General features: G+C 43.6%; 1 protein-coding gene across 19 annotated transcripts in view; it reads right to left on the bottom strand.

The window, feature by feature from the left end:
* The window catches only part of Sh3kbp1 (SH3 domain containing kinase binding protein 1), a 369,672-nt gene that overhangs the window by 44,389 nt on the left and 305,811 nt on the right, over nt 1-19,472 (bottom strand). For all 19 annotated transcript variants that reach the window (XR_015444104.1, XM_087193656.1, XM_087193653.1 and 16 more), the window contains one exon: nt 18,538-18,697. Coding sequence is in view for 18 of the 19 variants with exons in the window: in XM_087193656.1 (XP_087049782.1) it covers nt 18,538-18,697 (160 nt within the window). In the remaining variant the exon portion in view is untranslated. The remainder of the gene's footprint in view (nt 1-18,537; nt 18,698-19,472) is intronic.

Genomic DNA, 19,472 nt, shown 5'->3' with positions numbered 1-19,472 from the left:
CGGGGGGGGGGGTTGCCTCCATGCCCATCAGGACACGAGTGACTTCCCTCTGTATCTGGGCTGGAACCAGCACACGTGTGGGATGGAAAAGGCCTCCAAGATGATGAGAGAAGCACAAGTCTCCTTGTGCATTAACATAGATTCCTCCAAATTCCTCCAAAAGGGCAGCTCTCTGGCTGCTTTGGGAGATGAGCCCTGAAAAGATTATCCCAGGGCTGTGACAGCAGTTAAACAGGAAAAGATCCTTGTCTACAAAGTAGACAGAGAAGCCAAGCAGTTGTTTCAGGCAAAGCAACAGAAATAGTCCATCTCACAGCTTCTGAAGTTCATCATGGCCTGAAGTTAAACTACACGACTGTCAGATTTACTCAACAAGTGCTTGTCAAATGCCTACTGAGCTGAGGGTATGGAGAGGGCCAAGGCAGCAAGTATGCACTGTGGAAAGACACATGGTCTAAATGGGAGAGACAAACTGACAGATGAACATAGGCCCACATGGCATAGGCCATGAAAGATACAGGTGTCACCATCTTGGATAAGTAGGGAATCTCCATAGCCCAGGATGGAAGATATGCAAAGAGCCAGTGTTACAGTTGGGCCTTGGAGGAAAAGGAGGTGAGGACGTATTGTAAGAAGTATGACCGAGGGGACCCACATGTGGGCAAGGGTTCCCACATAGCTAGGGCTCCCAAAGCTAAAGCCTGAAGTCCCCAGAGAGAAGCAAGAGGAGAGAAGTTGGTGAGGGCCAGGCTGCGCTGGACCAGGCATGACAAGGTTTGGATTATCCTGAAGGTAGTGCAGGCTGGAAGAAAGGTTGCAGCAGGAGACCTGTAAACCTGGAGGCAGGGTGGCTCGTGTGGGTGGACTCTGAAGGAGGGAGTTGACAAGGTCACTCTTAGGCGTCTCACTGCAGAAGAAGAAATAGCAGGAGCATCCAGCATGGTGCCATGTCTTTGTAATGGTGGAAAAGGACCCATGGAAGGAAGTGAGTCTCCTTCATTTTCCAAATGAACACCCCTGACTCATCCTCAACCAGAAGATGAACAGAGGTGAGAGCCAGGGACTGGGGCTGAGTCCAACAGCTTGAAGACTGTCCTGTGAGTGTAAATTATGGGTCTTGCTGGACCTTTCAGAGCTAGGTTGAAATATAAGTTCAGGCACACAATGATCAATTGAATGTGGAAAGGGGAAACAGCTTGGGTTTCATAGACAGCCCTTCTTTCCTGCCTCACCCAACTTCCTAAGGCTGTGGAGCCCCAATTCACGGCTCTGTCACAGACTCTGTCTCCATCCCCTAGTCATCAAAGCTCAGGCCACTCATGGTCACTGCCTTAGATCCAGAGCTAAGTGAGATTGTGGGATGGAGGAAGTTTATTTCCAAATATTTTACTGTCAGGGCCCCATCATTCATTAATTTGAAGGTACAGTCAACCCTCCACATCCATAGATTCCTCATCTGTGAATTCAACCAACCTCAGACTATACAACACAGCAGAAAAACAAACCAAACAAAAACATAAACTGATTTAAAAACGGGCAAATGACCTGAACAGACATTTCTCAAAAGAGAATATACAAATACATATCAAAAAATGTTCAATATCATTGGGCCAGGGATTTAGCTCAGTGGTTCTGCCGCCTGCCTCACAAGCACAAGGTCCCAAATTGGATCCCCGGAACCAAAAAAATGTTCAATATCATTATGGAAATACCAATCCAAAGCACAATGAGATACCATCTCATTCAAGTTAGAATGTTATTATCAAAAACATAAAAAATAAAAAATATTAACAAGGATGGGAGAAAGGGAAACACTTATATACTGGTGGTCGTGGTGGTTAATGTAAATTAGTATGGCCATTATGGAAAGCAGTATGGAGGTTCCTCAAAAACAACCAAAAGTAGAACTACTGTATGATTCATCAATTCCACTTCTGGGCATATATCCAAAGGAACTGAAATCAGTATGTCAAAGAGACATTTGTACTTCACTTTTTACTGCAATGCTGTTCATAACATCCAAGATATGGAATCAACTGTTGTGAATCTTAATGGAAGAACAGATAAAAAATACAGTATAAATATATAATGAAATATTACTCAGCCATAAAAGGTATGAAATTCTTTTTTCTTCAACAACATAGATGGAAATGGAAGACATTAGTTAAGTGAAATAAGTTAGGCATAGAAAGACAAATACTACATCCTTTTACTTATATGTCAAGTCAAAAAGTTGATCTCAAAGAAGGAGAGAACAGAGTAGTGGCTACCGGAGGCTGGGAAAGATCTGGGAAGGGAAGAAGAGAGGATGATTAATGGGTATAGGGGTACAGTTAGAAAACAGGCATAACTCCTAGTGTTCTTCTTCACACCAGGATAACTATAGTTGATAATCATTAACTGATATCAAAAGAGCTAATAGAGAGGATTTAGAATGTTCCCAACACAAAGAAATGATAAATGTCTGAGGTGATAAGACATGGCAGTTACCCTGATCGAATCATTATATATTGTATATGTGTACTGAAATGTCACACTGTTACCCATAAATATGTACAATTACTATGTTAATTAAAAACAAATATATACAGGGCCAGGGATTTAGCTCAGTGGTTCCACCACCTGCTTCACAAGCGCAAGGTCCCGAGTTTGATCCCCAGTAACAAAAAACCAAAAAACAAAAAACAAATATATACATTTAAAAAAAGAAAATATTCAGGGAAAAAACTTGTGTCTATACTGAACACATACAGACTTTCTCCCTTGCCCTTATTTCCTAAGCAATATGGTTTAACACCTATTTGGATGGGATTTACATTGTACCAAGTATTAGAAATAATCTAAGGATTATTTCAAGTACATGGGAAGATGTGCATAGGGTATGTGCAAATACTATACAATTTTATACAAGGGGGCAGAACATTGGAAGATTTTGGTATCCTTGAGGAGGGCGTTCCTGAAACTGATCCCCTCACAGATACTGAAGACAACTGTAAATTTTGAATGAAATGTTTTAGGAATCCAGAATTGTTAGTAGGGAAGTATTTTCAGTTTTAAAACTCTTCCTTTCCCCAGATAGGAATAAGTTAGGCAGGTGTGGTGGTACATGCATCTAATCCCAGCACTCTGGGAGGCCGAAGCAGGAGGATCACAAATTCAAGTCCAGCCTGGCCAACTCAGTGACTTAGCCAGACCCTTTCTTAAAAGTTTTCAAAAAAGGGCTGGGGATGTAATTCAGTGCAAAGGCCCTGGGTTCAGTCCTCATTACCACAGAGGGTGTGAGGAGAAAGCAAAGAAAAAAGAAGTTCTTGAGGACCCTTGAATATTCTAAAGGACGTGGTACCACCATCCTCCAAACTAATAAGATTAAACTCAAGAACACTCACCACACAGTTCCATCCTTTCAGAAACACACCAAGAACCAGAACATACAAGAACTCATGTCCTGCCCGGGGAGAGAGGCCACTCAGGCAGTGGGTTTAGTTAATCCCATGAGGCTTTTCCCCCACCTACCCCTAGTCAAGAGGGAAGATGGTCTGAGGTGATATCTTGGTAGACAGGTGGGGAGTACATCAGAGGGGGTTTTGGCAGCAGAAGGAGTTTTGCTCATGGATTAATCACATGCATCTCTAAACAGCTTGACTGCTTCTGAACATGTGGTTTATCCATGTATTTTGGTAACCATCAATCTTGGAGCACCGTGCCCCGCTTTGACAGCTGGAAGCTTCCAGTCAAATGTGAGTATTTCAAGGGACTATAGAAGACTATAGTGGGCATTCCTGTGGTTATCATATCTCGGCCTTTATTACCTTTCTATATATAATCAAATCAGACTAATTAGCAAATCTATCACCTCAGATTTCATCATCTCTTTGTGGTGAGAACATTTAAAATCTTCTCTGTTAACTGTTTTGAAATATACACACATTGGTATGGTTACCATCCTGTGCAACAGATCACTAGATTTTTTTCCTCCTATTGAACTGAAACTTTGTATCCCAATCAATGTCTCCCCTTTCTCAGTTCACCTACTCCCTCCACTAGCCACAGTGAGCATTTGCCCCTCTACTTCTATGGGTTTGGCTTTAGATTCCACATATAAGATCATAAAGTAATTTTCTTTGTGTTCTTGGTCCACTTCACTTAATACTATGTATTTTTGAAAGTTTCCGCCAATCCTTCATGAGATGGCACAGGGTAAAATTAAGCAAATTTTAGGAATAGCGTATATATTGGTTTAAAAGGTTCATCTGGTTTGACCCAATTGTGGGAGTCTATGTTTTTTGTTTGTTTGTTTCCATTAAGTTTATTGCTACATTTTAGGTATACAATACAGTTACATTCATCATTGGGATCTTATACCTTTACATGATGTACCTTGGTTCTTATTTTTTCCCCATTCCCCTGCCCTCCCTTCACCCTCTCCACTCCTCCTTATTTACAAAGACTTTGTCTCCATTTTTTTCCTTTTCTCATATATTTTTCTTTTCCCTTCTTTCCTTTCCCCCCGTGGGAATCTATGTTAAAGGGATAGTCTGAAATATACAAATGGGTTTTATGCATTGATGGGTTTATCATAGTTTTATCTGTAATAAAGAAACACTGAAAAACACTGGAATTTTTCATAAATAAGGGAAAATTTGAATAAACTGTGATATTTGATGGACTGTTATATAGCCATTAAAATGTTTATAAATGGGCGTATTCAAATGAGAATAAATGCTTATGTTACAATGTTAGGGGACAAAGAAAGGCTAAACACGACACATACAGGGACATGTGCCTTCCTGACATATCGAAGAGAGGGATATTTTTAAGGCTAGAAGAATATTTACAAGTGGTTATTCCTGGGTAGTCTGATGAGGGATTTCCACCACTCTGCTCAGCACGTGATATATGGCAAAGTCTTAAAAAAATACCTGTGGAACTTATGAATATTGGCCAAATTTTCTGAAATAGGAATGCAATATGTATTTTTTACAATAGATGCAATTTTCCCTAAGACATAGAGTGTTATGGACTTCTGTATGGTCCTACCTATGTAAAACTGACAAAAGCCCAAATCATACATAGGAAAAAGATGGGAAAGAAAAGGTCCAAAATGTTAATAGTTGTTATCTCTGGAATAAGCCTACAGGTAAATTTTTCTGTCCACTTAAAGTTTACTTTTAACAACAAGTAGAGACTTACACAACTGGGGCAGCTCATGTTCTCCTCTTTTTCTCCCCAACAGTATCTTCATGATAGAAGGCAAGATTGTCTGGTCCCTGCCCCAACAAACTTTCCTTTAATCATTTCCCCAATCACAGGTGCCCTATGTAGTCATCTCATGCGGGAACCGGTGAGAGTTTGTGGAGTTATGATGCCTAAACTGTGAAGTCCAGGCTAGGAGTGCTGTGTCTTAACCTGCTGTTCACCACCTTGGTGACCGTGGCCAGGTTACTTAACCCTTGTGGAACTGGAGTGCTTCATCAACACAATGACTGCTAGGCTAGCTTGTGCAGAATTACCCTCAAGAAGCCCTCTAGAGTTCCTGTTCCATTACTTGAACGTCAGGGAAACATCAGAGACTAGTGTAGCATTAGGGTATGGGGTGGTCCTGGGAGTTGTGGGCAAATTCCAGGATATTTCATCATCTCTTTTACCTCCAAATCCTTGTGTTGTTGTCAGCGTTTGGAATGCTGTCCCTTCCTGCTCTACTTGAGCTAATGTGATTCACATTTCATATTCATATGCCAGAAAAGTTTTTCTTTAGCTAAACGAGTAGGCATACATTATGATTACCTAAGTCTGTTGTACATCTTAGGAAATAACCTGTGGGTAAACTGCATTCTTGTTTTGAGATAAGGTCTCACTATTTAGTTCAGGCTGACCTTGAACTCACTATACTGCCCAGGCTGAACCTGCAGTGATCCTCCTGCCTCAGCCTCTCGAGTGCTGGGATTACAGGTGCACACCACCATGCCCAGATAATAAGTTGCATTCTTTTTTTTTTTTTTTTTGGTACCAGGAATCGAACTTGGGACCTTGTGCTTGTGAGGCAGGCATGGTGCCACTGAGCTAAATGGCATTCTTGATCTGATATCTAAATCTCCTGTCGTAGTCCTTTCAGGCTACTATAACAAAATACCAAAAACTGGGTGGCTTATAAACAAGAAATTTATTTCTCACAGTTCTGGAGCCCATGAAGTCAATGATCAAGGTGGTGGCAGATTCAATGTCTGATAAGGGCCTACTTCCTGGTGTCTTTTTACTGTGCCCTCATGTGGTGAAAGGGTGAAGGGTCTGTTTTACAAGGGCATTAAGCCACTCACGAGGGCTCTGCTCTTATGACCTAACCACCTCCTAATCCATCACCTGGGGGATAAGGATCTCAACATATGAATTTAGGGATGACAGGCATTCAGACCATAGCACCTTCATTCTCAAGACATTTCCCACACTTGAATAACATGTCAACACTTATTAAATGAATAAATAATTCTCGCAGATTCTCAAGCATATATGTCTGCTATGGGATGAATTGTGTCCCCTAAAATTCACATGCTGAAGCCCAAAATCCCAGTAGCTCAGAATGTGACTGTATTTGGAGAGAAGGCATTTAAACAAGTGCTTAAATTAAATTAGGCCCTTACAGTGGGCCCCAATCCAATCCAGGGTCCTTATAAGTAAAGGATTTTGAATACGCAGAGACACTAGGGATGTGCACACAGAAAAAAGGCCATGTGAGGACACAGCCAGAAGACAGCTATCTGCAAGCCAAGGAGAGAGGCCTTAGAAGAAACCAATCCATTTGATACCTTGATGATGGACTTTTAGCTTCCACAAACTGTGAGGAAATTTCTGTTATTTAAGCCACACACTCTGTGGTACTTTGTTATGGTAGCCAGAGCAAGCTACTACTAATATGCCTGCTTGAAAAGTCCTAAAACACTAGAAGCATTCCAAGACAGTGGTTACCAATGGAAAACTGTTGCTATAAGGGCATTTTTGTCTTAACAACTGTTAGAATGATAAAGAATATCACGCAAATGAAAACAAAAGTGCAAACTAACTACTAGAGGCTCTATTCTAATTCTGGGGCAGCTCTATTCTGACAGCACTGAATCAAAAGGAAAAACTATTATGCTCCAAGTTGGTCAATGTGGCTGTTCCTCAACTGCCATTTGGTGTGATGGGATAAATTCCTGCCAGGGAGGGGTGCCTGGCTCAAGGGAGAGTTTTATACCTCTGAGATTCACCTGCAGGCTCTACACAGTTGGTCTGATACCCTGAACAATGAGGGACAACCCTGAAAAAATAGGAAATCACCATCCCCAAGTGGTTCCTCCCCAGATTCTGAAGCACGGGTCACATTTTGATGGGAAGGAGATTGGGAATCCTGCTCATTTCTCTAACTGGGCCCTGATCTCTCATGCCAAGAGGCAGACACATGCTTCAGTTGAAATGATCTTCTATCCAGCGCCAAAAGCAAGCCTATTTTGAAAACACAGTAGGTGTAGTTTAAAAAAGGTTCTTTTCCTTCCAAGTAAGGAAGCTGCAGCTGGTGTTTTGACAGTGTTCAGACTGTGGGTGTGTAAGCATTTTATAATGTCTATTTGTAAATGCCTTTCACTGTATTTATAGCTCCTTTACAACAATGCTAATGAATTTCAGTTTTGAAAATACCAAAATTTCTGAAATTCACTGAAGCACATGTCTGGAGTGGCTGACACCCAATGAGGATGCAGCTCTCAACGGTCCTCATTCTTCCCCACTCTGCCCAACACAAGGGTACCATTTTGGCAAAAAAAGGAGGTGTCACTGAACTCCAAGAAAAAGGAAAAAGCCCAACCTTCTGTCATTTACCAGCTCCTACAGTGTTTTTTTTCTGGTGAATTTTTATGCCTACAGCTGTTAAAGAAGAACATAGGAGAAGGCTAGCAATATATAGCACCAGCCATGCAAAGCTATCAGAAAAAGGTTGCCCTGGCTCATTTCTGACTTTGAAATCAAAATAATGCTATTTTCATGTATTTTTCTTAGCAGTTTTAGACACTTAAAACATGCAACTCAGATAGGCACCTAGCAGCTAAGAGTCTCCTTGCTTTATTGCATGGAAGCTAAATCACAAAGGGACCAAGCAGTCCAAGGTCTGAACCTAAGATCCCATGGAAACAACAACAGCAGCTACTGCTGCTAAAGCCTACCATGTGTCAGGCACTAGAATAGCACTCTTCATGCACTCAGTATTCCATCCTCACAATCATCCCTGGAGGTACCCACTATGCCCTGAGCCCCTTCAGTGGTATGCTCACTACCCCAATGCAGGGAATGCTGTCATCAGACAACTTCCAGCTATTGGCTCCTCCAGAGGACATCTCAGATGCAGAGATCCTCCTCCATGGAGAGGCTTCCTTTCCAGGGCAGCCTACACCTCACGGCACAAAAGTCTCAGCTACTTCAGTGAAACATGGGGCAACTCAGATGGGCCATTTCAGCTCTAAAGTTGAATTTGGCAGATTTTTTTTTTTTTGGCGCAGCACACACTGAGCTAAATCCCCAGCCTGGCAGATATTTTTTGAACCAGTATCACAACTTGACTTCTCCCTCTGCCCGATCCTGCTTCCTTCTTCTTTCCATGAATATGGATCCCTAAAACATACTATATTTTCATATGCTCCTGGCTCAGACTCTGCTTCCTGGGGAACCCATACCTGTGACACTGATTTTCACTATGTAGGGAAGGAAACAGGCTCAGTGAAGTAAAGCCATTTGCTAATAATAGGTCACAAAAGCAATAAAGTGGCAGGGTCTAGATTTGAACCTACTAAGTCTAATTGCATAGCCCAAGCTCTTGAATACTTCTTGAAACTACTTTATTATTCAGCCTCCAGGTGTTGCAGGCTGGGGATCCAGACTTGGGGACAGTGAATCATCAAGAATCCCAGGCAGCCTATGTCACTCCAGCTCACTGCCAGCTGGGTAAATCACCTGCTCTTCTAGTTAAGAAGTATTACTAATAAAAAACATACATCAGGGGGTTTGCTCTTCCCACTTAAACCTGAGACCTAAGAAAGGGCTCCCACAGAGAGGGAGATGTGGAAGACACACAGTATGCATCCCTTGAAGAACATAAATTCAAGCTGTGGCACTGCCCAATTTAGCCCAAGTTGGGACAGTTAAGCCAAGACATGTGGCATGGAAAAGGTGTTGAAGTGCACAGGAAGCCAAGGCTAGCAACCAAACAAGTAAGTTCACAGCAGCACAAACAAAAGCAATCAAAAATTAAAGACACTAGGGGCCCACGAACCTTCTGGAGGCAAGTGGAGATAAAGGGAGAAGAGCAGTCCCCCAATTCCTACTGAACACGATTCCAAATCCATATGGTGGCTCCTCCTCCCTTCAAAAGGAGATACTGCCATAATGCAAACATTTGGGCTTTGATTGCCTAAAACATTTTATGGGGAAGGGGAGAAGTTGAGAAGAAAAGAAAGAGAGACAGAAAAGCCCCATTGCTCATGTGCAGGCAACTACAGAGGCAGACGCTGTGTACTTTATTTCTCACCACTTTGCATCCTATCCAGGAGCTGGGATGGTAGCAAATATCAAATGTCAGATCATAGAGAAACCACCCGAACAGCCCTGTCTTACTTCCTTTCTCCAACTGAGCGACCTTATTTTTCACCCTATTCTAATGTTAAAGGACAAGGCCTCATTGCCTTAACTCTGAGGTCTCAGTCCAGGGACACACCTGAGGCTGCAGGGCCAAGGCAAGTGAGTCCTCCTCCCTGCTCTCCCTGGCCACCCACTCCAACACCTCAAGACTCTGACTACGAACGCTGGGAAGGGACGGCCAGCTCAAGCCTTGACCTTGTTACAGGCAAGGGTCCTGTGCTCACAGGTGGGAAGGAGGTGCCCAAGGCCACAAGGCTGATTGGTGGCAGAGCTGGAACCAAATGGAAGATTCCTAATGCCTAGTCCAATCTCTTTCCACCACTGTTGGGATGGCAATAATGAAAACAAGCATCCACCTGCATGTTTTATACTCTAAGAGATTCTTTTCTCTCTCAAATTAACAACTACAAGAGGATTCAGACCATCTGTAAAGACAGCAGATGCACAGTCAGTCCTTCAGAAGCATTCTGCTCTGAGAGGCAAGTGACTGCCCTGGAGGTTATCAGATCTTTCTATTAGGAAAAAACAAAACAAGAGTACCAGTAACCTTGGTTTTCTTCATTCATCAGATGGAGGGCCTCCCTCCCCCTTCCCAGAAATAGGAATCTAAAGGCCCTGCTGAGATCTGTGGAGTCCCTACATATCCACCTTGTGGCCAAAAGTATCACAAGCAGTTTTGGATTGCAAACATGGTCCCACTTAAGTGAGGGACAATGTAAGCAGAGGCAGGAACACAAGAAGCAGGAACCAGAATGCTTTGCCTGGCAGCTTTCCCCTTACATTGCATGTCCTTGTCCGGATAAGCACAAACAAGCTCTGCTATTTATAGACCATGAAGAAATGCTGGAAGGTGATGGGACATTGCTCACTCAATTTCCCTCTAGATTTCTGTTCTTTGTGTAGACTATAAGTACACGTGGAAGCAGGCCTCCCTCCAGAGCCCATCCAGGGCCTGACAAGCCCAGAAACCCCCTAGGGCAAAGGGATGATGCTATGCCCTGACCTCATCCTCCAGCTTGGCATTTCAAAGAGGCACAAGGGGTTTAAAGATGCTGAGCCCAACTCCTGAGCAGCATTTGCAGGAGGAAGAACTCATCATCATGCAACTCTGAGAATAGTGTATATGGTGCCACTTGGAGGTAGAATATTCAAAGAAATGGCCCACGTGAAAAAGCATGACAGAAATCAAACAGTAATATGCATGTGTAAGGTGTCAATACTTCCAGTGTTTTATGGCATCATTCTGCCCATTGGTTGCAGGAAAACTAATGTGGCTTAGTCAGGAGGAAACCTTATCATTACTGTTGGTTCTTGCTGCAGCAAATAAAATTCATTTTTTGTGTGGGTGGAAGAGAGAAGATTATACAAATGAAATGAGGTCAGCAAGTCATTCAGACATCCTTACAATTTGACAGTGTGCTTCTCTTTGTGCCCTCAGGGATTCTTGTGTTCCATAAATCAACTGCCCTCCCTCAGTTCCCAGCTTCCTGAGTCCTGACTCCATCCCTGTTTCTAAGGGAGGGTGGTCGTACTTCCATCCCGGGAGGCCTTCTGATGTGCTGCTATCTGATGATGTCCACATTTCTACTTCTGGGCTCTGGAGCATGACCCGCTTGCTGCTACATGGGAAGCCCTCTACCATTAAAGTCACCCACTATGCTCTTTCAAGGGAGAAAAAGAGGCACACACAGATGTGGTGAGGTGTCTCAAGTGGTTAGGCCAAGGTGTAGTGACTTGTTTAAACTCTTCATACCTGAGCCAGGTGGCCTCACTGTGCCATTTTGCAGAAAAGGAAATTGACACTCCAGGAGGCACAAACCTTGCATAAGGTCAAAGCGTATGTAAGAAGGGTAAAGTTTCCACCCTGGTGTGTCTAGCTCCAAAGCCCAAGCAAGCAGTGGGCAGGCAGTAACTGGCCTAATTATAGGCAGTAATATGGCCTAGTTACCAGTGTTTACTACTTCAGAGAAGGAGGCCTCGCCAAATGTAGGCCTCTGAAGAATATCTGAAATGAATGAAACACACACACACACACACACACACACACACAGTGAGAGCTGGCCTCTCACCACTGGATTCATAGCTAGCACTCATTTTCCAGCTTTTTTACATAGCCGATTTCTCACAAGTCTATACATGCTTGGGCACCTGCCCATTCTCTCAACTCCCCCTGCCCCAGGTGATTCTGATGCACACCTGGGCATGAGAATCACTGCTCTGTTATTGTTCCATACTCCCTTATTCTGGCTGCCATGAGATCACTGTCCTCATGCCCTTTTTTATGGCTCCCAGGCCTTTGTCCACCCTATAAATAGTAATTCTCCCTGTAGTTGTCTCTCCTCTCTCCTCCTCTTTCCCACAATCTCTCAGAGTAATCACATCCATTTCATGTTTGTAAGTACCACGTAGGAGCCAACAATCCCCACCTCTGTAATTTCTAGTTGAACTCTCCAAAGACATCTTTATTCTGACTTATAGAAAAGAAAGGAAACATTCCAAAAATCACACAGGCATCATTAGGAATCTCTGAAAAGAAAGCAGAGCATCTGAGTAATCCAAACTCAAAATGATGGCCTAAGCATCCAAGCAGATATGTCACCTGCCAATTCAGGGAACATCTGCATGGACTCACTCGCTGGTTTTCTCTTTCTTTTTAAAAATGGATTGATTGGTTAGTTTATACCTAAGAAGAAAAATGGGTCTTTTTAAATGTTTTGTTTTGGTAGGCATGGGAGCTATACACCTTAGAGCGATCTGTACCTGAAAGCTTATTTCCTGCTAAATTGTAATCTCATCTGCGTCAGCAGCCAGGATGCCTTGGTCAATCTAACAAAAGAAATTAACTTCATACCAGTAAGTTGGTCTCAAGAGAGACATCTGTCCTTCCCTAAGCACTCAGTTGATGTTTTCCACATAAATGTTTACTTAATCTTTGCCTCAATCTAAAATGCCAGAGAGCTCATCAGTCATACGTTCCTGTGTTACTCTAAAATCCAGGGCTCCAGCATCACTAGAAGTGCGGGGCGGGGTTGAGGGGGATATATGCTTGGCCCCAGCTGGTGCTCCAATTCTCTCAATATAACCTCCAGCCCTTACAGGAAAGGTACATGGTGTGTTTAACATTTAAGCAATAGGTCATCTCCAGGTAGCACAGGTATGGGTGACTAGGCCTCATATCCACCACTCAGCTGCTCCCCTTCTAGGATTACTACTCCAGCAGCGCTTCCACATCCAAAGTCAATGCATAGTGTCCTATGGGAGTTTTGAGCCTTGATAATCAACTCCCCCACATCCAGAACCTCCTCACTGAATGGCCTGTGTCCACCCCTGACACCCTCAGGCACTCAAGTGATAGCTGTTAACTCAGCTCCTGAACTCACTTTCTCCTTCTCACACCACCACCTGCTACCATACTGTTAATCTCATTTTATCAGGAACTGTCATCAACTCAGAAAACACACTGACACTGTATGTAGGAGGACACTCTAGCTTGGAGGACAGTGGCTTTCTCCCTCTTCAGCTCTTGCCATTGTCTTGAGCCTATCTACGACGGCCACATGGGTGACCATCTCCAATGCTGGCCCTTCCTTTCCCAATCTCTTCAGCCCTTATGACCTCTGTCATTCACCTTAAGTTGCCCACATCTATGCCCCCTGACTATGGATAGGCTCATCTTCAGGACACTTCACCTCTCAGGCTGGAAGCACCATTCTCCCCTTCTGCCCATCAGCTTCTGGATTTCCTTCTGGCCAGCAACTTGTCCCACTCCAACTCTGCTCACCTTACTTTCTCTTTATGCCTTCTGACTGTACTTCCTTCCTCTTTAGGCCAGATCCCCTGTCTATCACACATGATGCTAGACACCAGCCCATCCTGTTCACCTGCCACATCTGATCAGAGCATATGAGCTTGCAGCAGAAAACAGGCAATGCTCCTTCTCAACTCAAGGCAAAAGTCCTGCTCCAGCTTCCCCTCTCTTTGGGAAGAAAAAGAAAAATGATTATGATGTGGGCTAAGTGTACTGTTGGATTGGGCCTAGCCAGCATGCTTCTACCTCTTTCCCTACTGGGTTTATTTTCTTTTGAGGGCAACTTCCTGCTCAGCCTCTCAGGTGTCTTGCTTGCCACCTTTCATTGCAGGCAATTATGAGAGCTGATGTCAGCGTGCTCCTTTCTACCATTTCATTGGTTTTCTTTTTTGACCCTTTTCTCAAGTTTCAGAACCTCTTCTCACATAAGTTTCTGAACCCATTAAGTCAATAATACATACAATTAAGCATAGAATTTCACACATTCATGTATGCACCTATATCTACCCATAAAAATGATTTAAGTATGGGCAGCTAATTGAAATATATTAATTTTAGAATATCAGAACAGGTGAGTAGGCTTTATATTTTTGAGCCTCCATCTTCTCAGTGTAAAAACAGAGCTACACAGAATGCTCTTTACATCCCAAGCACCTTAGTTACATGGTAGGTGAGACAAGGTGAGCAGAGCCTGTTTTTGAAGTAATAAATGAGGCATTTCCAAGGCTCAACTACAACAAAGGAGTCACTTATGGCTTAGTGTGGTGGTGGCAAACCTATGGCACACAGGACCCCGCTGGCATGTGAGCCAAGTCACCTTAGCAGCTGAGCACCAGATAACAGTGCACACAGGGGCAGTGTTGGCACTTTGCAATAAATAAGTGGGTTTTGGATTGCAGTTCGGGCACTTGCTCTCTGAAAGGTTTGCCATCACTGGCCTAGCAGAATCTTCTATCATTATTAAATTTTAAAATTAACCCTAGTATTACCTTTTTTCAAAAGTCTTTTATTTCCTGTTCAAATTTTATATTAAAATATCTTCTAGAAATTGGAAGAACACTCTTACCAGTGGTCAAGGAGGGAAACACCTGAGGAAGAGAGTAATCACTGTAAAGTCGTCAATGTGCTTCTACCTGGTTAGACTAGACACAAATTGCTGGCTGGGGTCCCTCTACTCCTCCGAGATACAATTCCTGAAAAGTGAACTGGAAAACCTGAGCCTCGCCCTAAGGTTCAGAACAGAGCCTGGCACACAGTAGGCCCTCAGCAATTTTTGTTAAGTGAACCTATCTAAAAGGGGCCATGCTCTTCCTAAACTCAGGTACTCCTTTCTTCTCAGAGATGCCAAAGACAAAGATCTTCCTTTCTGTTCAAAGAGAAAGAGATCAGTCTCTTCTAAAAGCACCATATTGCTGATGAGAAGAGCTTGAGCCCAAACGTACCAGCTAGAGCTTTCATGCCTCGTTCTGAACAAGAGATGCCAATGCTGACCTTGTGTCCCTTTGCTCAGCCATCTGTCTGTCCACCCACCCATCCAGTCTTGTAAATCCTGGTGAAGATTTGGGTTCACACAGCACACTACATCCTCTCTACAGAGGAGCACTGACACAAAACTGTTTGAGTTAGGTTAACATTCCTACCCCAACTAATCTGGCAGAATAAAACAAGTTCATAAACCAATCTATGCATTAGTTGTCCAATGTAACTGCTCAGCAAAAAATATAAAGTATATTGGGTACTGACAAACAATAAGCCTTTCTTTGATCTTTAAATTGTTTTGTCTCTTGAAATCCATGGCCTGCTAGGTTACTTAGAATGTAAGACACACATGCTAAAGAGCTTGTACAGAGGGTAGGAAGAAAGACAGAAGAGGCAAAATGGAATATAATATAAGAACTGGCATCCCCCCCCCTTAAGAAACCATGGCATCCAACAAGTGTTTGTTAAATGAACCGCTACCATACGCTCAACATCGTAAAGCATGTGGAGATGACAAAACACACTCTTGATCCACTTTAAATCTGGTTAAGGAGTCCGGGGGTGTGTGTATCCCAAGTGGTACAGCATGGGGCCTGGCACTAGCTTAAACATGGGGTGTCAGGCATATGGAAAGAGCAATCATGAGTGATAAGAGAAGGCTTCCAGAGGAGGGCATGCTGATTGGGTGCAGAAGTCAGGGAGCATGAGCAAATGCTTGGGAGGCAGCCAGGGCAAAAGATGATCACTGTCACCAACTTGGGAGAATCTAAAACCGTCATTCTTTTAGTGTGGACACCACCACCACCACTAGCAGCACTAGGGAGCTTAATAGAAATGCAATTTCCCAGGTCCAGCCTAGACCTACTGAGATAGCAACTATGGGTGTGGGCCTCAGCAATTTGCTCTGAACAGGTCGCCAGGTGTTTGTGAGAGCTGCTCAAGTCTGAGAACCACTGAGTCAGAGCAAGCCCTGGTCTCCCTTCAGCTGGTTGAGCAGTGATCCCAAGCCTTTCGTCCCTCCCTTGTCCCTTCTACAAACCTGTGTCTTGGGGGCTGGGTAGCTTCAGGGGGAGTGTGTGGGGGTGTGGCTAACCTCTCCCAGGCTGCTCAGACATCACCACAATGTTAACAAGTTACATTTCCCGCTGGCTTCTGTACAAAATCCCCTAAGCACAAGGTCCTGAGTTCGATCCCCAGTACTGGAAAAACAAAACAAAAAACAAAACCCTAGTGCATCTTTCTCAGTGGCCCATGATCCTAAGTGACAATTGGATGTTAGGAGACCTGGAAGCTCAGGAGAGCTGGGTAGAGACAGGAGGTAAATGGAACCTCTGTGGCCCACAAGTCTGGCCAGGATGACAGGTTTCCCTTGGCTTGCAAAGCTATATCTGTCCCATAACCAGAGGTCTGAGGGTAACTCTAGAAGGCAAAGAAGTAATCAGAATTCCACTTCTCTTTCAAATCAAATCATTAAAAAGAGCTACAGGAAAACTTTGGAAATTGTTAATGAGTTCATTGAAATGTGCACAGCCCCCCGAAGACTAACAGAATTTGACAGCACAGAGCCTTGCTGCTTTTCTCCCCAGCTATAAAGTGATGTATAATCTTTCCTGCTCCACAGCTTCTCTCTGTTTGCATGGTTCATATTCTTTTCAGAAGCACTTAGGTGTACAAAATCGTTTTCTTCTGATGTGCTAGCTTCTGGCCCAACTATACCAGTGATGCGGCCCTTGCTCAAGTCATTGGGGCTGTCAAGTAGCCTCACCACACACATGTACAAGTCCTTGTACTATCAGTTAATAGAAGGGGGTGTGACACATAGGGGCCTGGGCAACTTGACAGGGGCCAGCATCCATCTCACCTCCCCAAGAGTCACTGTTTGCAGATAGTTATTGGATTGGATTTTGGTAGACAAAAGAGAGTGACATAGGCAAAGCCACTGCTACTCGAATGGGTTCATATGCTCCTGAGATGATCACAGCTCTGTGCTCAGCTGTGCAGTAATTCCCACACTGCCCCATCAGGCATGTGTGCATCAATACTGCTGGTTCAGATTCTGACACCTCTCAACTATCCACATCCTGAACTGCCCTCTGTATTTGGGGAGCAGAGTATGCGTGTGTGCGGGGTAGTTTTGTTGTCAGTGTTACTGAAAGTAAATGAGCCATGTTGCAGCACAGACGAACACTGAGGACATCATGCTCAGTGAAACAAATCTTGATACTCCTTATATGAGGTACAAAGAATAGTCACATTCAGAAACAAGAGGTAGAATGGTAGCTGCCAGAGTTGTGAGGAGGGGGAGAATGGTAGTTACTGTTTAATAGGTACGGAGTTGCAGTTTGCAAAGTGAAAAAGAGTTCTAGAAATGGCTGCACATCAATGTGAATGCACTTAATATCATTGCACAGTGTATCTTAGATGGTTAAGGTGGTAAATCATGTATTATATCACAAGTTAAAAAAATTTAAGTAGACAAGCTCTTCTTGTCTTGCTATAGTTTGACAGGCAACAATAAAATGGCAAAAAATAAAAATGAAAACAACTATAGGCATGTGGCTACATATATGGGAATTATTCAGCCACATTTCAAGATGTAATATTTATAGGTACCAATTCCCCATGATGAATGTACCTATTATGTACCGCAAAAATATGCTAATAAAAATTACTAATGGAGAATGTGAGGTGAGAGGAACAGTGACTTGCCAAGCTTCACACTCTTCTTATGAAATAGGATGAGATTCTAGTCCAGAGGCCTGTCTGACTTGAACACAAGAGCTCAGAAGCCCCACACAACTCTTGGCATGCAAACTTAGCTTATAAGAACAAAAATGCAGTGTGCTAACAGTTACACATGAAGATGTCTGGGTCACTGACTTGCTCTGGTGTGTATTCCACTAACACGTATAACACATATACGCAATGGTAGAAAGTTCTGGCAATGAACTAATGCAGAGAATTCAATAGTTCATCTCAGTACTAGAACAATTATTATCCAGTTCTGATTTCATATTACTAACAGTGTATCCAGTCAGCCAGTGAAGAAATTTTTGTTTTGCTAGCTACATCTCAAACATGTGCCTGAATAAGGCACGTCTATAGCCTTTGAGGGTCTTGAGCTCAGAGATGTGCACTAGAAAAATCTTTGCTATGCCAGCTCCTGGTTTCCACAATGGGCTGTGTAGAAAAGAAAAGAGACATTGGGGTGAGGCCCCACTGAGCAATAGGAGGCAGCTGCAAATGAGCTGTGCATATCAAAAGCCAGCAGGACATCTGGGAGAGTGAAGGTGGGTGTGCCACTCACATCTGCAGTCCAAAGGACAGCTGGCCTTGCTCTCTCAAAGCCAAGAAAACCCTGTGTGTGAGCAGGGCCTAGGTGCTGGGCACTCAACCATCATCTGCTAATTCTGACACTTGTACTGCACTTCCAATGTTGTACCACTTCTGCCCTGGATAGAAGTGGCTGGCATCTTCAGACAACCTTGATTACCCCTTCTCCTCCTCTATACTTTCCTCTTGAGATATGGAGCACTAAAGCCCCTTTCCTGTGTCTACCCATGCCCTCCCCCTTAGCAAGAGCACAGCAATACCTGGTATGCATCAATGGGCCCACTGGTCGCTCCGGCCTTCTCGGGGGCAGTGCACCGGGTCGGTTAAGAGAATTGGTCTTAGGTGGCCGAGGCTTTTTTGGTGGGATGGCAGGAACAGAGGGCTTCTGTAAATCCAGTTTTGGCTCTCTCTCTGGTCTTTCTTTAAGTTATTGTTTATCAGAGCATAAAGAAAACAGATAGATCTAGTATAAGTGACAGTACATACATGCAGATGACTTATTTCCTGCCTTAGAAAAATAATTAATGCCATTTCTAAAGGCGAAGTAGCAAACAACATCACTTATTCTTTCTCAAGTTCAAAAAAGCCCCACAAAACCATAGCTTCTTGTTCCCTTCTTTCCATGCCTTTGCTCATGTGTCCACTCAGCTTTCAATGTCTGGCTAAAACATGGTACCATCATGTTCCCACTCAACAGCTGACCCACCGTCAATGGTAGACTTCTTCCTTCCTCACCTGAGCCCTTTACAAACAGGCACTGCTCAAACATTTCATGCATGCTTTTGCATGCTTGGCACAGCCATAGGGTGCTGGCCTAGGGCTGGGGATTTAGCTCAGTGGCGCCACGCCTGCCTCACAAGTGCAAGGTCCTGAGTTTGATCCACTGCACCGCAAAAAAAAAAGAAAAAAAATTCATTCTCCTTAGGTTGTTGGCCTCTGAGGGCAGGGCCCAGGTCTGCTCATCTCCCTAGAATCCTGTGGAGTGCTGGTGCAAGGCTGATGCTCAGTAGCTGGCTGATAAGTTTGACAAATGGCCCAAAGGACCTGCTGTTGGGTGTGAGAAGGGAACAAGCCTGACATCTCTTGCATTAGCCTCTGAAAAGGATCATGAGCCAATAAAATGGGGGCAGCATTTCAGGGAACAATTCATTCTGGATTCTGTGCACAGTTCAAACTTAGAAGGCAAACTGGGACT

The sequence above is a fragment of the Heterocephalus glaber genome, unplaced genomic scaffold (assembly GCF_053883595.1).
Source record: "Heterocephalus glaber isolate CG9 unplaced genomic scaffold, H.glaber_assembly_v1.0 deba00001594, whole genome shotgun sequence".
NCBI lineage: Eukaryota > Metazoa > Chordata > Mammalia > Rodentia > Bathyergidae > Heterocephalus > Heterocephalus glaber.
Note: the sequence above shows the minus strand (reverse complement) of the source record. Positions and strands in the feature narration are given on the sequence as shown.